This window comes from Vigna angularis, chromosome 4 (genome assembly GCF_016808095.1).
Source record: "Vigna angularis cultivar LongXiaoDou No.4 chromosome 4, ASM1680809v1, whole genome shotgun sequence".
Taxonomy (NCBI): domain Eukaryota; kingdom Viridiplantae; phylum Streptophyta; class Magnoliopsida; order Fabales; family Fabaceae; genus Vigna; species Vigna angularis.
In genome coordinates this window covers 30,209,910-30,230,586 of record NC_068973.1, presented here as the reverse complement: position 1 = coordinate 30,230,586, position 20,677 = coordinate 30,209,910, and the positions used below count along the sequence as shown (strand labels likewise).

Below are 20,677 nucleotides of genomic sequence, written 5' to 3'. Positions count from 1 at the left end.
CCACTCTCCCTTCATCATCACGAGGCCACCATCAAAACCTCGTCATCCTCCAAGCTCGCATCGGACCACCACCATGAGCAACCATTCGTCGTCGCCGCGAGCCTCCACAGCCATAACCATCAGAATCGCAACGTCGCAAGCAACGCCGTCGAACATCCAAACGACGAAGCTCCTCGCGACTTTCTCCTCCTGACCTGCAAGACAAAACCCAGAAAACGCAGCAGCCCAAAAACCCCAAATCAAACCCAGAACATAAACCCTAACGCATGCTTTCAGCTCGCGCAACCCCCACAACGCCTCACCACCTCCATCCGCGACGCCATTAAACCTGTAAGCAGACCCTAAATCAGAACCTCCAACGTGCTACTACAGGGAAGAAATTCCAGCGCGTTTCTCCTTTGCGACAACAGCCCTCGTGGGTGCCAAGGCCTTTGCCGCCGGGGTGATTCTGGCCACGAGATTCGTCCACATGCTCTCTGATGCCACCGAAGCGCTCCTCTATATGTAGTCCCTCTTGGTTGGCATTGTGTTAGCAGTGCGACATTGACGGCAGTTTGCGGCTGAGGGAAATTAGGGTTCTGGAGAAGGGTTGAAGGAAATGCTGACATGGCAAGAGTGACAGAAAAAAAATTGACGTGGCACTCCACCGTTAGCCAGCTCAGCTTTTTTTTAACGTTGTTGGTTTTGGAGACGAAAAATTATGGTTTCCTTAAGGAGAATGATCAAAATGTAGCTTACTTTGAAAGAGAGACTAAAAACAAATTTGCTTGATAATTTAAGGATTAAAAACATATTTAACCCTAAAATAAATTATAGTTATTAAAATAAAAAATATTATAAGTATTAATGCGTAAATAATATTATGAAAAGTTATTTTAATTTGGGAAAAATAGTTACTATAATGATAAAAGAGTAAATAATTCTTTTTATTTTTTATAATGAAAATAGTTATTTGAATTAAAAAATAGTTACTGAAATGAAAAAACTGAAAAATATTTTTTTTTGTTGTAAATAATTATTTAAATTTAAAAAATAATAATTAGAAAGTATTTTTTTATATATATAGTTATAGATTATTAGTATAGTTTTATTTATTATTACTATTATTAGTATAATATAATGAAAAAACTCATAATTAATTACTAGTATCCCATAATCGATTATGTATTAAATAATACTTTAAAATATTTATTGGTTTTAATAGTATATTTTATAAATCTAGAATTCCGGTTTTATTTTTAAAAACGTCGTAAAAGAAGAAATGAATATTTAAATTTTAGAATGAATATTAATCACAAGTTTATCCATTGAAAAAAAACACATTTTTACTCTGACTCACAAACTATAAATTAAAATATATTTGGTGGGGTTTATAAATTTTGACCTTTAATTTTGATTTTTAAAATAGGCCCAAAGTTGGTAGCAAAGAGTAAGACAGAAGTTGCACATTTTCTCCCATTTCTTCTCTCTCAACAGGAACATCGAAAACCTCGCCTCTCCGCTCCGGCATTACAGGCGGCGATCTCATCTTCCTCTCCTTTGAAACCGATTCTCTAAAGTAGTTCTTTGAGATAACGGCAACGACTGTGAGACTCTTTTTGATCAGTGTGAGTTTGACCTATCAGCGCCGACGTCAATGAATATGGAAAGCTCCACTTCTCAATTTCCAGTGTCTCAACTCAATTTCTCTCGGGAAATCAATGTATGCATGCGCGAGTGTCCGTTTCCTGCAGCTCTTAGTAGCCAGCAACTAATTTTTAACTCCTTTCCTTTGATTTTATAATTATAGAAGATGGAATGAAATTTTAAACACAAATATTCATTTTATGTTCTAAATTCCCCAAGACAATGTTAGGGGTTCAAATTTAGCTGTTTAATATATATTTTTTAATGTTGATAATTAATACTAATGCTGAAATGTTGGACTTATGTTGAGAAGTTACTTGCTTGCTTGCAGGGGAATGAAACGGAGATTATTATTTCGAGATACGAAGATCATTTTCTGGTGAGTGCTGATGGAGTTGTTTTCTATGTTTTTATGGTGATTGTGCTTACTTTTCTGGCTGCTTATCAGGTTATTGCTACCCAAATAGGAACCATGGGGACAATAGTGTATGCCAGGTCTGCATGTGACTTCTGTGAAATATCATTGATTTTATTTATATTTCTTGACCAGTAAAATCGTAAGCAACTAATACTGAGAATAAATATTACTACTGATACTAAAGAGAATTCCCCATCATTGCCTTTGTTAGACTCAGTCACTCAGGTCACCTTTGATTAGAAAAGCCATCCCCTGATGCGCAATAGACATGTAGAGATCTCTAATTTACTTTTTTGAACCTGTGGCTTCTAACTATGCCACCCCTAAAAGTTCGATCCACTCCTCCCAACCTAAACAAGTCAATCTCCTTCAGGATCACTTAAAGAAACCAATAACTTCAATTTTTGACAGCATCCTCGGGGGAAATTTTTTGTGTCCATCCCATAATCTACTCTTAATGAAGTTGTCGTGAATACATTTTATCCCAATTACTTTACTAACTCCCAAGCAATGAAGTATGACTTGCCCCGCTATCTATCATGATTTGATGATGCTTTATAGTTCTCAGTTGTGTAATTTCCCCTGCTGAAAAGACAGATAATTTGAGCATCTAACATGTAAATACAATTGGTGCACCTTCGCACAGAGTTTCTCCTTCCTGAGAATTGGTCTTTTCAATCACTTGTCTTCCTCCAATTTTCATCATCTGCCAAAATAGTAACCATGATACTTTTTTTGGACATCTGTGTCTTCAGCTAAATGGCTGACCTGAAAGTGGAAACGGTTGCCCTCATTGCTTCTTCTTCATTCGTAATTAAGCACTAATAGTATAAGATTTCGTAGTTGAGTGTGCTGCTGCTGTATTTCCTCCACACAGTCTTTTTCTGAATGATTGATTGATTGGGACAGTAGTATTCTTGAAAAGGCGTGAGAATTCATTCCTTGAATCAGGCTTGGTAAGCCACTATAGCTTCCCTAATGGATCCCAGTTTGAGTTGTAATTCCTCCTTCACTTGAGTTATGTTGAAGATTTGAAATCAAAACCAAGGTTGTCCAAACCTGACCAGTCACTGAACTGGTGAAGGCATGAGTTTAAATTCAGAGTTTCAACCGAGGTTCAACTGGGATAGAGTCCAGTATAGTAAATATTAGTTATAATATTTTAAATATAATAGTACTATATATAAAAGTAGTATTAATTATAACGGATGAAGTAAATAAATTTATAAAATTTAAATTTGAACTTCACTTAAAAGTTTCGTAAGACATAACATATTATAAAAGTAAGTTATATATGAGAGTAAACAAATCTAATACATCATATTTAATTTTGAAAAATAACATAAAATACATTAGAAACTGCAAGTCTCTTAAGAAAAAACAAATACAACAAAAAACATGTTTTTAGAGCCAACTGTTTGAATCTCTCAACTTGCTGGTTTTCCCTATTTTTTCTGGTTTTTGGCCTGTTCAACCAGTTTTATCTTGGTTAAAAAGAAATTCAGTTTTTAGGAAACTTTGGACTGGAGCCTGGTCTGGTTCCCAGCTCAACTCGTTGAACCAGCTGGTCTGGTCCAGTTTTGACAACAATGATCAAAACATTGTATTGAGATTTGGTGGCACACAACTTCTCTTTGATATCTTAGGCTAGATGTATGGACTTTGTAGTATTATTAAGATTGTGTTCATACTTGGCATTGCATTTGTGCACATTCATCCTCCCAGGAAATATATCTGTTTTTCCTTCTGGACATCCAATATCTGCACCAGAAATATTTTGAAATCTTTGTAGATATATCATTGGCATTTCTTCATTGTTGCTAAGTTGGTTGCCTTTCATACATGCAGCTAAAATGTCCTTCCCCAAATCAATGCACCCCCGATCCTTGCCTCTAAATGCAACCTACCCCTACTCTTTTGGCTTCTGCTGTCACACCTCAAAAAATTTCTCTGTACTAGCAATCCAAATCATAAGGTTGCCCGCCATTGAGATTGGTCAATTTAATTTTTCTCTCAGCTTTATCCTTGTATTCAGCCACAAGTTTGGTGTCTTAGGAGTCAGTTGTTCATCAACCTTCTCCTCGTCCAATATTCATTCTGCTGCCATTCAGACTTCCAAGTCTCCCAACATAGAGAATGTGATTGGAACCCATTTTCGCTGGGTTGTCCATAAGATTTTCCAAAGCCTCTGTCCTCAGGTTCATGTTCTGGTAGGTCAGATGATCTGCTTCACTATGATTAATCTCCTGCAGCAGTAGGAAGATACAGGGAGTAGGGGAAGAAACACATCAGAATAGAGAGGGAAGAGAATCAGAAGAGAGAGATAAAATCTTTCATTCCTCTCCTCCTATGCGAAATGAGATCTATTAGATGTAGTTTGTTGCGGCTAACCAACAATAAGGAAAAAGACAAATTTGCATACATCACTGCTCCCTATTTGCTATCCATTTTATCCTTACGTTTTATCCTCATAAGTAGCATAATCTCCCATCCAAATGGGCTTTTTATTCTTTCTATTGGGCTTCTCATAGCCTTGTTTGTTATGGTATTGTTCCTCTTCTTTATGGATTGAATCCATTCCTTCTTGGATCTCTTCATCATAAATAATTTCATCCCCTTTCAGGTGGACAAATACATTGTCTGTGAGGTGTAAATGGGGATAATCTTGCAACAAGTCACCCAAAAGTAGATATGTCAATTTAGCTTCCCTCACATGGTTTGGCCTTAACCCACATGGGCTAAAGCCGAAAAAACTCATAAGGCCAAAAAGTCCCCCACTGAAAAAGCTCACGGGGCCAAAATACCCGCAAAAGTCCGGTGGGCCAAGATCAACTTATTGGCCTTCTTTTTAGAAAAAATATTCATTTTGAATAAAAAAAATGCAATTAACTCCTAGTCTATCACAAATATGAGTGTTTTTAATTTGTCAAAGAACTATGTACAAACATTTTACATTTTAATCATACTAACGTAAATTTTGTAAGAGGTTTCAATAAACTTGGTTGCTTGCTTATATAAGAAAATTACACAACAACATAAGACAGTGAAATCCTTGACTAGCTAAATATATTTAATTTTCCTTCACAAGCTAAACATATTTTTAAAGTAGATAATCATTTAATTTTGTTGTGCGAAAAATTCATCTAGATCGGAATCAAAACTAAATAAGACATCTCAATTTGAAAATTTAAAAGAATGAATTTATGAATAATAAGTTTATAGATTTTTTTTATTATATGTTGTTTATTTTTTTCTTTTTTTTTAATTTATGACTTAAATTCTACCAATTATTTATTTCTCTTTAATAATTAATATACAGACACACACACACATATATATATATATATATATATATATATATATATATAATAAATATATATTTAGTAATTATAAAAAAACTTTAGTGTGAATTTTATTAGAATTAATCCAATATTCTCACATTTTAGCTGGACTTCATGTTTCTTTTGTTGTGTTTGGAACTTTATCAAAATGTAACGCTTTATTAAATGCTATTTCTTCTTTAAGAAATTGATAAAATTAATAAATAGATTATAGTCAATAACACTATTAAATTATATATTATATATATTTTATTTAATAACATACTAATAAGTATGATATAAAAATATTGATTTAAATACAATAAAATTACAACATAGACTATCTAATAAAATATATAATTTTATATGTATATATAAATGATATTATTTCTAAGAGTTAATTAACGGTATGGAGTAGAGTCAAACTCATCTTAACATGATCCTAACCTACTTGAGAGGGGCTTTGGGGCTAAGGCTTTTTTTTAGCCCCGACTTGAAAGGGTCTCCTAAAAGGGGTTTTTCAACGATGGGTTAGGACTGACTCATGAACCTTAGGTCAAGTTGATAACTCTACCCAAAAGCTCTCAGGTGAGTCTTCAGGAAAGAGATCTTGCCACTGAACCAAAACATACTCTCTTGGTGGGTTACCTTCAGCTTTGGAAGCCACTACTGCTGTAGGTACCACTTTAGGTTGGTTATCAACAGAGAGAGAGAGGGTAGCTGCAGCTCTTGCAGATCACACCATCTCCACAGAAGGCTGAAGCTTATGAGAATTAATTACACAAGTGATCCAAACTCTTGAGCAACAATACTACCTCTCAAAACTCTTGGGCTATAACAATGACATTCAGTACAAAGCTGTGGTTTTCAGTAAAGTTGCTGTTAGATGTTAAGATGTGTGTTTCTGTTATTTGGGCTTAGTCTATTCTGTATTAAGGGCATTGGCCCATATCTTACAATATAAATAAACTACCCTATGTGTAGTCTAAACATATAAGGGATATTTTCTCCCAATCTTCTTTATTTCTCATATGGTATCTAGAGCACAGGAATAGTTCCAGTCAACTCCACGGTCTCCGGCACCCATCACTGCTGCTGTTGTCGCGTCGCCGCCGCTGCCGTCGCCACCGCCGCCGCCGTCGCCGGAGCACCAGAATCGATCGGCGACCACACCATCGGAAGCGTCTCGGCCGGGCGACCACCGTCGCACGAAGATCGCCGCGATCGGAGCTCTCACGTGCCTCCACGCGCCGCCGCAAGAGTCGCCGCTGCCGCCGCGCGTGCCGGCGCGTCGCCGGAGCTTTCCGCCGCCGATCAGCACCGCCGTGATCGCCTCCTCGCCCTCTTTCTGGATCTGTGGTCGTTGCGTCAATCGGAGCACTTTGAATTTTTAGGGTTTCTCCCTCTCCATGGCGTCTTCCTCGTCTACAAACACCTCTATTGGTGGCTCATCTTCTGATCCCTCAATATATACTAATTATGTGAATGTACACTTGTCCATTGACAAGTTAGATGGCACAAATTATGCAACCTGGACGTCCGACATCAAACTTTGGTTGAAGAGTCAGGGGTACTTAGATCATCTTACTCAAAATGTGACTACTGCTCTCATAGATGACACTTCCCGCTGGATGAAAATTGATGCTCAATTATGCATTGTTATAAAGTCCACCATTCACTCCTCACTGAAACAAATGTTTCGATCCTATGAGACATGTTCAGAAGTATGGGCACAAGCAAAGTTGTTATACACAAATGACACTCAGCGTCTTTATGGTGTTTGTCAGGACCTATTAACTGTTATTGGTCCGCGCAATCCTGGTCCCATGGCAGAATATTTGGGTAAAATTCATGCCCTTCTTCATGACTTTAATGATATATTACCTCCTGCTTCCACTCCTGCTGAAGAATTGGAACAACGATCAAAGTTCTTCATGTTGTTGGCATTATACGGACTCTCTGATGATGTTTCTCATGTCCGTGATCAGATTTTGGGTTCTCCTGTCATACCCAACTTTACTTCTACTTGTTCTGCTCTTTTGCGTATACCGAGCAAACCCGTCACTGAGACATCTCCTCGTACTGATGATTCCTCTGTTATGGCTGCTCAACGTGATGATCGAAGTCGGTCTCGCAAGCCAAGTAAAGGACGTCCAAAATGTGACCATTGTGGCAAGTTAGGCCACAAGATTGATAGATGTTATGCTCTCCATGGACGTCCTCCTTGACCTGTAGCAGTGGCAAATTATGATCCATGGTCAAGTACACTTCTTATTCATGGTCAAGTACCCTCACGTTTTTGGGGTGATGCAGTTCTCACAGCATGTTATCTTATCAACCGCATGCCCTCTTCCGTCCTAGATAACAAAATCCCTCATTCTATCTTATTTCCTCAAGACCCTCTGCATCCATTACCTCTTCGAGTTTTTGGGTCTACATGTTTTGTTCATGATTTTAGTCCTGGTCTTGATAAGTTATCTCCTAGGTCTCACAAATGTGTCTTCTTAGGATTTCCACGGTCACAAAAGGGCTATAAGTGTTTTTCCCCTTCCCTCAATCGTCATTTTATCTCTGCTGATGTCACTTTTGATGAGTCTTCTTTTTACTTTTCACATCTATCTTCTAGTTCTGTACCTCTCCCTGTTACTGTTGATATTCCTCTTATCTGTGATTCTCCTGGTGATGCTCCACCCATTTTGTCTTCTCCTTCTTTAGACTCTCATTCATCACAGGATCATCCTTCACCTCCACCCCTTCAGGTTTATAGTCGCCGTAATTGTCTCCCTCATGACTCACTTCCGGTGCCGCCTCATGTGTCTCCTCCGGCTCCAGCAACTGAGTCTGACTTGCCTATTGCCCTCCGTAAAGGTATACGCTCTACCCGTAACCCTTCCCCCCATTATACTGTTCTTAATTACCACAGATTATCTCCATCTTTTTATACTTGTCTCTCATCCATTTCTTCTGTGTCAATTCCCAAATCTGTGGGTGATGCCTTAACTCATCCTGGTTGGCGTCAAGCTATGATGGATGAATTAAGTGCTTTACATGAAAGTGGAACTTGGGAGCTTGTCCAATTACCATCTGGAAAGTCTGTTGTTGGTTGCAGGTGGGTGTATGCTATCAAGGTTGGTCCTGATGGCACAATTGATCGTTTGAAAGCTCGACTGGTTGCCAAAGGCTACACACAGATTTTTGGTTTGGATTATGGTGATACTTTTTCTCCAGTGGCAAAAATGACCTCTGTTCGCCTTTTCATTACCATGGCCGCTCTTCGACAATGGCCTCTTTACCAACTTGATGTCAAAAATGCTTTTCTCAATGGTGATTTGCAGGAAGAAATTTATATGGAGCAACCGCCTGGCTTTGTTGCTCAGGGGAGTCATCTGGATTGGTATGTCGTCTTCGCAAATCCTTGTATGGCCTAAAACAGTCTCCTCGGGCCTGGTTTGGTAAATTCAGTTGTGTTGTTCAACAATTTGGTATGTCTCGCAGTGAAGCGGATCATTCAGTGTTCTATCGCCACTCGAGTGCTAGATGTATCTATTTAATAGTGTATGTCGATGATATTGTTCTCACAGGAAGCGACTATCTTGGCATCTCTCAGATGAAACAACACCTTTGTCATCATTTTCAAACCAAAGATCTTGGCAAACTCCGGTACTTTTTGGGTATTGAAGTAGCACAATCCAATGATGGTATTGTCATATCTCAGAGGAAGTATGCGTTAGACATCTTGGAGGAAATAGGGTTAATGAACTGTAAATCTGTTGAGACACCTATGGACCCTAACATCAAACTCCTACCAAATCAGGGGGAGCCTTTCTCAGATCCTGAACGGTACAGAAGACTAGTTGGTAAATTAAACTATCTTACTGTTACGCGTCCTGACATTTCCTTCGCAGTTAGTGTGGTGAGTCAATTTCTAAACTCCCCATGTGAAGACCATTGGGATGCAGTTGTTCGTATACTGAAGTATATTAAAAGATCACCTGGAAAAGGTTTGCTATATGGCCCTAACAACGATACAAAGATCGTTTGCTATTCAGATGATGATTGGGCTGGTTCCCCTTCTGATAGGAGGTCTACTTCTGGATATTGTGTCTCTATTGGTAGCAACTTGATATCTTGGAAAAGTAAGAAGCAAAGTGTTGTGGCAAGGTCGAGTGCAGAAGCAGAATATAGAGCTATGGCATCAGCTACTTGCGAGCTTGTGTGGCTTAAACAATTGCTTAGTGAATTGAAATTTGGAGATGTCACTCACATGATACTTATATGTGATAATCAAGCTGCTCTCCATATTAGCTCTAATCCTGTCTTCCATGAGAGAACCAAACACATTGAAGTTGATTGTCATTTCATTCGAGAAAAAATCATATCCGGAGATATCAAGACTGAGTTTGTTAACTCAAGCAACCAGTTGGCAGACATATTCACTAAGTCCTTACGAGGACCTAGAATTGATTATCTTTGTAACAAGCTTGGAACATATGATTTATATGCTCCAGCTTGAGGGGGAGTGTTAGATGTTAAGATGTGTGTTTCTGTTATTTGGGCTTAGTCTATTCTGTATTAAGGGCATTGGCCCATATCTTACAATATAAATAAACTACCCTATGTGTAGTCTAAACATATAAGGGATATTTTCTCCCAATCTTCTTTATTTCTCATAGTTGCAAATGCACTCAATGAAAGCACCAAATGATGTGCTTGATTGATTAATCACCTGCAGCAGTTGGAAAATAAAAGGGAGTAGAGGAAGAAACACAACAGAATAGAGATGGAAGAGAATCAGAAGAGATAAAATCTTTGATTCCTCTCCTTTGTAAAAGAAGATCTATTATAGATATAGTTTCTGGTGCCTAACAAAAAGACAAATTTGCATAGATCGGTGCTTCCTATTTGCTACCCGTTTTATCTTTACGCTTATCTTCATAAGTAACATAATCTCCCATCCTAATGGGCTTTTTCTTCTTTCTGTTGGGCTTGTCATAGCCTTGTTTGTCATAAGTAAGGATGGGGTCTGCATGGCTAAAAGCGACAAAAATGCAGGGACTGCTATCCCTGACTAGTTGGGGCCTGTAGTGGCTGAAAGCGACAAAACTGCAGGGACTGCCATCTCTAACTAATTGGGGCCTATAGTGGCTAAAAGCAGGGACTGTCATCTCTGACTTGTTGGGGCCTCTGACTAATGTCTAACTAGTGGCTGGAAACGTAGTCCCCCTCATTGCAGGGATTAAATTGCCATCACTGACTGATGGGTCATGCAGTGGCTGGAAACATATTGCAGTGGCGGGAAACATACTCTCCCTTACGCCAAACGACGAAAATGACGACGCATCCATGACAAATCGTGTAGGTGAAAAATCATAATGGTCTCCTTATTCATCAAAGCATCCAAAAACAGATCTGACAAGGGACGGGTGAAATTGTTTGACTAAGATTCTGAATCTTGACAGAAATAGACTCCCCTCGTGCCATGAGGAACCTTCAACCTATGACTTTGTCGTTGAAATTCCTTGGTGTTAACCAACTAATAGCATTGACTCTCCTTGGAGACTTGTAAATAAATGACACAAGCCATCAGGAACATTACAATATGTAAAGCTAAACACACGTTAAAGAGGCTAAGGAACAATGCTGAAACAAAGAATATTTTTTTTCTTTTGGTCCAGCGAGACGAATGGCAGTGACAACCAGGGATGGGTCGCGCTCCTCGATGCGCACAAAACCCCTAACTTCGCCAGAGAAAACAAGATGGCAGCGACGATGAAGGTTGAACAGATGTGGCGCATGTGGCAGTGCTTGGATGAGAACTAGCCCTCGACACAGGCATGGTTGACCATGGCTCAAGGAGGCGATCCAGATCCATTGGTCGTCGGACTAAACTGTGGCGGTGGTCGGTGGCGGGCATTAGCGGACAACGTCGGAATGACAGTAAACAGAGGTTGATGGTGACAAACTTATGTGGACAACTCCTCATAATGGAAAAATAGTGCCAAGTGGACAACGAAAAACGACGCCAGGCAACGGCAAACGACACCAGACAGCGGCAAACAGTGCCAGACGATTGCGGACAGCAACTAGGGTTTGGAGACTAGATAGAAACCAAAACATGACTGCTCATTGAGGTATTTAAGAAAAGATGAAATTTTTAAGGCCGCCGGTGGCGGCGCTGGCCACCGGCGGCAACAAAGACAGAGTAGGAAGAGACTAAGACAACCTGCTCTGATACCAACTTAGAAGGTGGGTTTAAGCCTAACTCAACCCCACAAAACCGGCTTATAAGGTGAGGTTTGCACCTCACTTATATATTATAAATTGGCCTTATCTCTAGTCGATGTTGTCAGAGCGGCTGCGGCTGCAGCGGAATGGTTAGCGTGGAATAACAAACCAAGAGGGTTTTTAATACTAACTTGTGCCTTTTAATTTCTACTCAGTTAAACTTACTTAGCAATTAATATTGACAAACAAAGAGAGTAAGGTTGAGAGAAATTTGCACAGATGATTTTATCCTGGTTCGGATCTTACCAATCCTACGTCCAGTCGCTTATCTCAAAACAAGATAAACAGTTTCACTAACACAAAACAATTACAAACTACAATCACAAAGATACAATTTGTAAAAGTTTAGAAACCACCTCTCTTGATGCCACAAGAGATGAGACAACACCTCTTTTGAATCTTCACAAAGGATGAAACACTTCCTCCGAATACTTCACGAAGGATGAACACCTCCTCCGAATACTTCACGAAGGATGAACTTCCTCTTCCAGACACCTCCTTAGACACACCAAGGATGAACCAGCTATTCCTCTATCACCGTAGCAGTATATCACCAACTCTACAGACAGAGTTTCCTTAGCTGAGCAAGAACAGATGTGAGACTTCCAACACACCCCTTCAAGCCGAGGTATAGACATCTCATGCGTGATAGTAGAAATTGGGTAGTCCGATAACGGCCCGATAGCAGGTGGAATAGAAGAATAGAATGCCCACTTAGAACTCGCTAGGATAGACTCCAACTTGGCTCTGATACCATATTAGAAGTGGACTTTAAGCCTAACTCAACCCCACAAAACCGGCTTGTAGGGTGAGGTTTGCACCCACTTGTAAACTATGAATTGGCCTTATTTCTAGTCGATGTGGGACTTCCAACACACCCCCCTCACGCCGAGGTATATGCATCTCCAGCGTGGGATTAGACATTTATAATGGGTGGTCCGATAGCGGCCTGATAGCGGGTGGAACAATATGCCCAGCAAACAACAAATATCGCTAGGATAGGCTCTAACTATGCTCTGATACCATATTAGAAGTGGACTTTAAGTTTAACTCAACCCTACAAAACCGGCTTGTAGGGTGAGGTTTGCACCCACTTATAAACTATGAATTGGCCTTATCTCTAGTCGACGTGGAACTTCCAACACTCTTCATGGATTGAATTCATGCCTTCTTGGGTCTCCTCATCATGAATCATATCGTCAGACCTATCTTGTTATAAACCCAAGATAAAGTTCTTAAATCTTAGGAAAAGAATTAAGAGATAAAGAAGAGAGAAAGAGAAGAAACTACCGTGTAATGGTTTATTGAATCACAAAGATCTCCAACTCATTGGACACCCCTTTTGACAACTAACAAACTAAAGTTGTTAAAAGAACTAGGACTTTAGATAAATCCTTGTTTATTTGTCAGCTTAAAATTATGTATCATCATGTACATTCAAATCAATGATATGTTTCAATAAGAAAGGATTGCTCACACAGTTGCATATATGACTTTTCAACGCCAGAAAGGAAGAAGGGGTGTCCATCAATCCAACATTCAACGTTTCTGTTATATTTGGCAAACGGGATGAGGTATGCTTACCTATGTCGGAAAGTATTTGTTATCCTTGATCTTTTCTGTCATATTGTGCTTCTTATTCACAGAATGTATTGATGCAGCCAATGTTAGTAGCATGTGCACGTCAGCTGATTGAGCAAATGAGGTAGGTATTCTTTGGTTCCAGAAAATCTCAAACTTTTTTAGATTTTATTACGCATCTGAAGTGTTCCACTTTTCCTCAAAAATTAATCTGGGTTTCATATATCTTAAAAGAGATATTTCAAATTGTTAATATATGAGCCTTTTATTGTTCATGTATAATGTAATAATTTGATTTCGGAAATCATGTTGACTCTCCAATTCTTGATTTGCAGTTTGTCTGGCTCCTCCAGGCCATTGGTCCTCTCGCTTGGTCTTAAAGACCATTCGGTGGTATGTTTTTGCTCTTCCTCACGCAAAAAGGAAAAGAATCAACAAATAAATAACCATAATATTTCAATCAATATGCAGGAGACGTTGAAAGGCATTGTTTCTGCTGTGACGGACAATAGCATGTGGTAAGAAATTGCTGATGAAAAAATATCAAGTGATTGGATTTCTACCAAGTGGGCATTCTACAAAAAAGAAAAAGTGATTGGATTTTAATGTCAAGTTTTAAAATATATAATATTTTTTATTATATATATTGCAGATACTATAAGTGTAGAGAGACAATGTTGAACTAATGACCGGAGTAGGAAACGGGAGAGGAAAAGTAGATTTTTAAGATCACAATCTTCATATTGGTTTCATGTTTTCAAATTAAAAACGTTTAATTGTCTCCCCATTAAATGTCATTAAATTACATGTCATTGTTAAAATGGTAGAAATAAAAGGATACTGATTTGAATTGTTTTTTTTAATTAAGTACAAAACACCGGGAGATTGAGAGAAATTCAAATGTTTATTCTTCTATAAATTTGGTAATATCTGTTTTAAAATTGGACAGTTATCTGAAACACTGAATCAAGTTTCAGTGATTGAACTAAGGTAAATTGATGTTAGTAAAATTATTATATAATATTATCAGTATTTGTATTCTTTTATTTACTATTTTTGAATAAATGAGAATGAGGATGAAAGTTGTTTGGTTCTATATATATTGATGCTGATAGAAAGGAGGGGAATGATGATTTTATTCATTCCACCCACGAGCAGAAAGATATTGAAAATTTGGTCATTTACAATTTTATCCTGCCAATTGCTATAAATAGTGGTGCAATTATTTAGTAGTTTTCAGCTCTCGTCTTCTTTAAATTTCATGATATATGATATTTTTCCAATGATAATCTTAATTTAATTAATATGAAAAGAGAAAAATTATTCTGTAATAATGATACATAAATATATATTGAAATAAAAAACTGAAAAAGAAATAATAAGTAAATCTCTTAAAATTGCATTCAAAATAGAAAAAAGTAGTTTTTTTACTTGGCTTAGGCAAATAAACCTTAAAATTATAAAGGAGCATAAAGAATATCTTTAAATTGTAATAATATATTTGTAGAAATAAATATATTTTAACTTTGTCGTCAAATATATTTTAATTATATACTTCATAACTTGTGTGTTTAATTTTGTTGTTTTTCATTGATTGCGCATTGTGAGTATAGTTTTCTGCTTGAGAATATTAATATATAATAGTTAAATTAATAAATATTATATCGAATAAGGAATTGTTAAAATTAAACAATTTAAATATTTAACTTTTTATACTTAATTAATACAAAGAGAATATGTTTCATCTTTAATTTGATGGCGGTAGATGTCACCATGTCGTGTACTTATATAAAACAATCTCGAAGTTCTGTAATTTAAATATAATATTTAACTCGCATATTTTAACAAGTTTTAAAAAAATTCTTAAAGGAGATAGAACAACGCTTTATATAAAAATAGTGAAATTAAAAAAATTATTATGCGATTCATGCATTATTATTTTTGGCAACCGTATAAAAGTTTTCAAGAGGAAAATAAATTAATTTATGGTATTTTATATGTTATATATATATATACTCATTAAAATAAGTTGAAAATTTCTCCTAAAGAAAACATAATAGGATGAATAATGTTAAAAGTATAAAAACAAAAATACTCATAAATTTATAGATTTATTGTCTTGCAGTTTTAAATATCTCCTCTCAAAAAACTTACTTATCTCTGAGAACCCATAACAGTCTTCTCTACAACAAATACATAAGGTAAGATCTGACCTTGAGTCATGGCTTTTACAAAGTGGAAGAAAATGGAAAAGCTACTTCCTTTGGGGGGTTTATTATTCTAAAATTTTGAACACCACTTGATCACAGGATTTACACTGGAATGGTTTTTCATATAAATTGCCTTTCCTATAACATAAAAACCACAAAGCTTACAGAACTGTGGTAAAAACTAGAAACACATGGGTGACAGAAAACTGGAGAGGAGAATTCTCAAGGGCCTAAATTTCAATAAATGATTGTGAGAGACAGCCATGAACAGTTATAGATAAAAAGCCCTTTTGGTGATGGTGATGCATTTCATTCCCTTATGGTGGTAAGGGGATATCAGCCAAGTCTTCTCTGTAAGGAATTTCATTCAACTCTAATTGACCATCAACCATAAACCCCTTTTCCATTGCTGCTTCATTCTTTGTCTCAATATATGTCTTAACAGTGTCTTTTCTGAATGTTAGGTATATTACTGAGCCAACATAAAGTGCCATTAGAGGAAACACTACGATCCCAATCAACACATTTGCCACCTTTGGTAGACTGCTATGAATTAACCAACCCACGAACGCAGTAGAAAGGTAGTACACATTGATGCCAATGATTCCCATGCCCAGAATCCATGAGATCACAATTATCTGCACCAAAATTATGTCACTTCAATCTTGCTCCAAGACATAATGGTTAGTGGATACTGCTATATACAATGGATACAAATCTATCATTCTTTTAGGGGAAGAATATAACTCACAATTATAGAATTCTTGTGAGGTCCCATCTTTGTACTGCTGCTGCTGAACTTAAGCAGAGGAATCAAAGCGAATGGAAGCTCAAATGAAAGTATCATCTGCAAAACAATTTAGAATGCAGTTTATTGTGATTTTCAATAGATTTAAATGTACTTTTAGTCTTGAAGTGAAATTAAAATTTATTTTTATCTGATATATTTTAATCTTTAAAATTTAAAAATAAATATATATAATTCTTTTAAACTGAGTTATAAACCATGTTTTAAGCTTATATTTGAGTTAGAATATATTAGATGGTGTAATCGACTCAAACATTAATCTAAGAAGATTATATATATTTATTTTTAAAATTTAAATATCTAAATGTATCAATGTTGAGTTAATCAATGCTCTTAGAACATTTACTAGCAGGACTCATGCAAACAAAGAAAAGAAAAACAAGTTGTAGAATATACAAACCGATGCAATGATGATGAGCCGACCAGCTCCTTGAGAACCCCCAATGATTGAAACAATAAGACTAGGTGTTATGGCAATGCATCTAGTCATAAAGTTTCTGATCCATGTTTTCATCCTCATGTCCAAGAAACCCTATTGCATCAAACCAGCAACTTGAGCATACCCTTCATCAAATTATAAAAAAATACAGTGTTCAATGATATTCCTAAGTAACCTGCATGATGTACTGCCCTGCATAGGTACCAGTGATGGCTGAACTTTGTCCCGAGGCTAGCAGTGCTATAGCATAAATGGTAGAGCTCGACCGTCCCAACACGTTCTACAACCAAAGGACAACAATTTTTCGTGTCAGATAAATTGGAACTGAAATAGGATTAAACTTAACATCATGATTTTACTATGGCAACTTCTGTAGTGAACTAAGTAATCAACCTTGAGAAGGAAAGAAGCAGAGTTAAGGGTAAGATCGCTGCACTGATCAGCGTTTGCTGCAGAAAGATTGTCAGCAGCGCAAACAGTTCCCGACACAGAAACCATTGCAACGTTGATTAGGAATGCCACAAACAATGCAAATCCACTTTCTATGAGAAAGTATCTGCATGCATCCTGCATAATCAAGCAAATATGTCATATTGAGCTTGTTTTAAAGTTTGTCAATTATTAAAAGCTTTCTTATTTTCAGAGTGGCTTACATTGATGCCACGCACGGAACTGGGTACTTTTCTAGACAGGACCAGAGCAGAGTGGAGGAAAAGGTTGTGCCTGCATTTTGTCAACGGCTAAACTTTAGGCAGTGAATCCTTGAAGATATCAGTTTATAAACTTAGCTTGGTTGGTGGGTGCATTATGCTAATCAACTATAGCAAAATTAAAACATGCTATCGTTATACCTTATATATGATTAATTTTCCCAGTTTATCCTAGTAAAGAAAATTCTAACAGATTCATTCATCCTTATGTGGTGTTTATGGGAGAAAATGAAAAAAGGTAGTAATTAAGTAGAAGGAAAAGAGGAAGTGTACGGCATGACAAGGGCACCCAAAAGAGCAATAGCATCCCCTGTTGCTCCCTGACCACTGAGTTTTGGCACAAACATTCCTTTCAATACACCAGAAGCAGGTGGTTTTACGTAGCTCATTTCCCCAAAGAAACATCCAGCCATTACAAAAACTAGCACTGATATCAGCAGTTCCAACTTCCTTACCTGCGCACACAGTAACACTTACGAAATTGTAATTGAAAGTAGATGTATGATCAAAGAAAATTAACCAATATCATGACATTTTTGTATCTTAATGAGTTAGGATAATGATTCTTAATTATTACAACAACAACAACAAAAAGAAGCAAAATTACCCCAAATCTCTGCAGACCAAGAAATAAGAGGGTGCTGCAGCCAGTTATGAGAACTCCTGCCCATACAGGGATGTGGAAAAGTATGTTCAACGCGAAGGCTGTGCCAATCACTGTCATAATCAAGTTTGGATCTGATTAATCACTGTCATAATTATTTTTTAACATCAAGAAACCAATAGAAATTATGAAAATTAGGATTTTCAACCTGAGTCAAATGTCAGGTTGGATTAAGAGGGATGCCTCATTTGAATATATTCTATTGTTTGAACTAACTTCTTTCATACTTTTATTAGAGGAGGATCTAAGTACATTGACTAAAATAAATGTTTATAGGAATACAACAATTTCAATGAACATTAATATATTATAAAAAATATAGTAATTAAAAATTAAAATAATAACTTATACAATTATATAAATAAATAAATTAAGTTAAATCATTCAAATATTATTAAATAACAATTTGTTTTTAAGAATATCAAAATATGAACATGCATAATTAAAAATAGTAATATTTGTAATGATATTTTTAAAATTTTATTTTTAATAGACAAGGTGTCAAACGTATTTCTTTTTAACTTTTGAATTAAATAAATTGAGTTTAATTTAACTAACATTCAAAAATTATTTTCTTTTTCAACTACCTTAACTCGAATCCAGATTGATCAATAGATTTGAAATCATTATTGACCAACTAATTAAAACCATCCTTTATAGATGTTTACATATTATTTTGTTGTCTATATATAACATGCTGCTGAAATCTTACTTCAATTTAAAATATATAAATATATACAGATCTTATCTTATAAATTATATAAATTGATATTGTAAAATTAAATTAGATTTAAAGTGTATTTCATGATATATTTAATATTCCTTCTTCTCTTAATTTTCTTTTTCATGCAATATATCTCTGAATTTTAAAAATAGCCGACAGGGTGTTTTTTTCAGGACATTATAAGATTTCGATTGAAAGTTGAAAGGGAAAAAAAGAAGGAAAACCTTCAGGTATGTCTGCAGCTATGACAGCGAGCTCAGCTAATAACCACAAGCAGTACTTTACCAATAATGGATATTCCGCTTTACATAATTCTGAAAGGTGTTTTCCTGCAAACTCAAAACCACAACATTAAAACTATCGATCTCATGCAATTGCTCATCGATATTCCACTCTCTGTTTTCGATCTTACCAGTGGTTACGCCCAGATTCGCAGCCAACGATTGAATAATAAGCGCAAACACCAGTCCAATGAGTATTACCCACAGCAGCTACCACAACACAATACAAAATTTCAATTTTAGAGCTTTTACAAACAAAAACTTTACAGGATTCAACTTCTCTACCAACACTCAGAAATTACAATATTGATTTGATAGGTTTGAAGGAAAATGGAAAGAAATTGTGGGTTGAACTCTACTGTCAAAATACTAATGACAAATAACATTTGCTGATATAGAAAAAACTTGAATATCTCTAATTTTTGGCATGTATATACTGACGTTTGTTCATTCAGAGTTAGAGTAGTATTGTTGTTTAATTCATATACCTCATATTTGTGATCAGCTCCAGCTTGCAGATCAGTTTCCACTGCATGTGTAAATGGCAAAGAAAAACTAAGCTCACAGGGATACAAGTAAACGTGAAAAAGGGTATGAACAATTTAGAGTGAGAGAATTACTGTTTCCAGGATCAAGGTAAGCCAAGGAAACCAGAAAGCCAGGACCCACATATGACATGAACTTTTTCCACCCAGGCTTCTGTGATCGAAACATCAATGTTAAAATATATCTGATATACATATATCAGAAGGATGAAGCTAATTCACAACACATCAATGTTAAAATATATATGATATGCATAAATGCACTTCCTTTATTCTCTGATCGAGCTCTCGTATGAAAACGTTTAACACATGATATGCAAAATACACGAAGAACTGTATAAAAGTTTCAGAAATCTTATAAGAAGAAAGGCAGAATGACAGAGAAAGAAGGAACCTCATGATTTGAAGAGGCGTCGTGCTGAGATGGTGTAGGAAGGTTGTTAGAGGGAGAGACATTGACTGCGACTATGCGGTTACTACCTCCATTAACTCCCTTTGGTTGCTGTTGCATCAAGCTAGCCATCTATCAGTCTTTTTGTTTTTGTGTGTGCATGCAAGATGAAGGGTGGTTGAGTGAATAAAAGTAGTTGTATAAGTTTGTATATTTATAGTCAATACTCCATAGTTATCACTGGTTTTCTGTTGAGACAACTTAGACTTCCATTTTCATGCCTTAGTCTCAGCTAGCTGACACCACGTAGCATATTGTTTTATTGCAGATGGCATGAACCACAGTACGTTTTGACCTTCTTCACCTTATCAACTATACTAATGATGATATGCTATCATACATTTTTACATTCATTTAATACAAAACACAAAAATAAAATAGTCCTAATACACATAACAAAAGTAAAAATGTGTAAATTTTTGGATTTAAAAATAAAAATAAAAATAATATCAAATCAATATAAAAAATTTAAGTGTGTCAAAAGAATATTTTTCTATAATTATATTAGTCTTATTATTTATGTTTTCTGTAACTTTTCATTGTTCAAGGAAAAATATCCTTAAAAAACTAATGCAAGTAGTATTTCCCATCTCAAATATGTTAAGAAAAACTCGA

General features: G+C 36.2%; 2 protein-coding genes across 4 annotated transcripts; one reads left to right on the top strand and one right to left on the bottom strand.

The window, feature by feature from the left end:
* The first annotated feature begins 1,397 nt into the window (after nt 1–1,397).
* Nucleotides 1,398–14,105, top strand: LOC108329847 (uncharacterized). Of its 3 annotated transcripts, XM_052875701.1 has the most exons (8): nt 1,398–1,702; nt 1,940–2,005; nt 2,075–2,121; nt 13,157–13,223; nt 13,311–13,354; nt 13,566–13,623; nt 13,702–13,748; nt 13,883–14,105. In XM_052875701.1, coding segments are annotated over exons 1-8 (396 nt in total). In that variant the 5' UTR covers nt 1,398–1,636; the 3' UTR covers nt 13,884–14,105. The 3 variants fall into 3 exon arrangements, with proteins under 3 accessions (XP_052731661.1, XP_017419684.1, XP_052731660.1); XM_017564195.2 differs by having other exon boundaries at nt 1,958–2,005; nt 13,702–14,105; XM_052875700.1 differs by having other exon boundaries at nt 13,702–14,105.
* A 1,203-nt stretch (nt 14,106–15,308) lies between these two features.
* LOC108331051 (metal transporter Nramp5) lies at nt 15,309–20,206 on the bottom strand. The gene is made up of 13 exons (XM_017565668.2): nt 20,006–20,206; nt 19,687–19,765; nt 19,555–19,595; nt 19,198–19,276; nt 19,010–19,114; nt 18,005–18,114; nt 17,671–17,852; nt 17,341–17,410; nt 17,081–17,254; nt 16,863–16,967; nt 16,649–16,780; nt 16,192–16,287; nt 15,309–16,078 (listed from the first exon to the last, which is right to left on the bottom strand). The coding sequence occupies exons 1-13, from the start codon at nt 20,132–20,134 to the stop codon at nt 15,758–15,760; spliced, it is 1,623 nt and encodes a 540-aa protein (XP_017421157.1). The 5' UTR covers nt 20,135–20,206; the 3' UTR covers nt 15,309–15,757.
* Nucleotides 20,207–20,677: the final 471 nt, after the last annotated feature.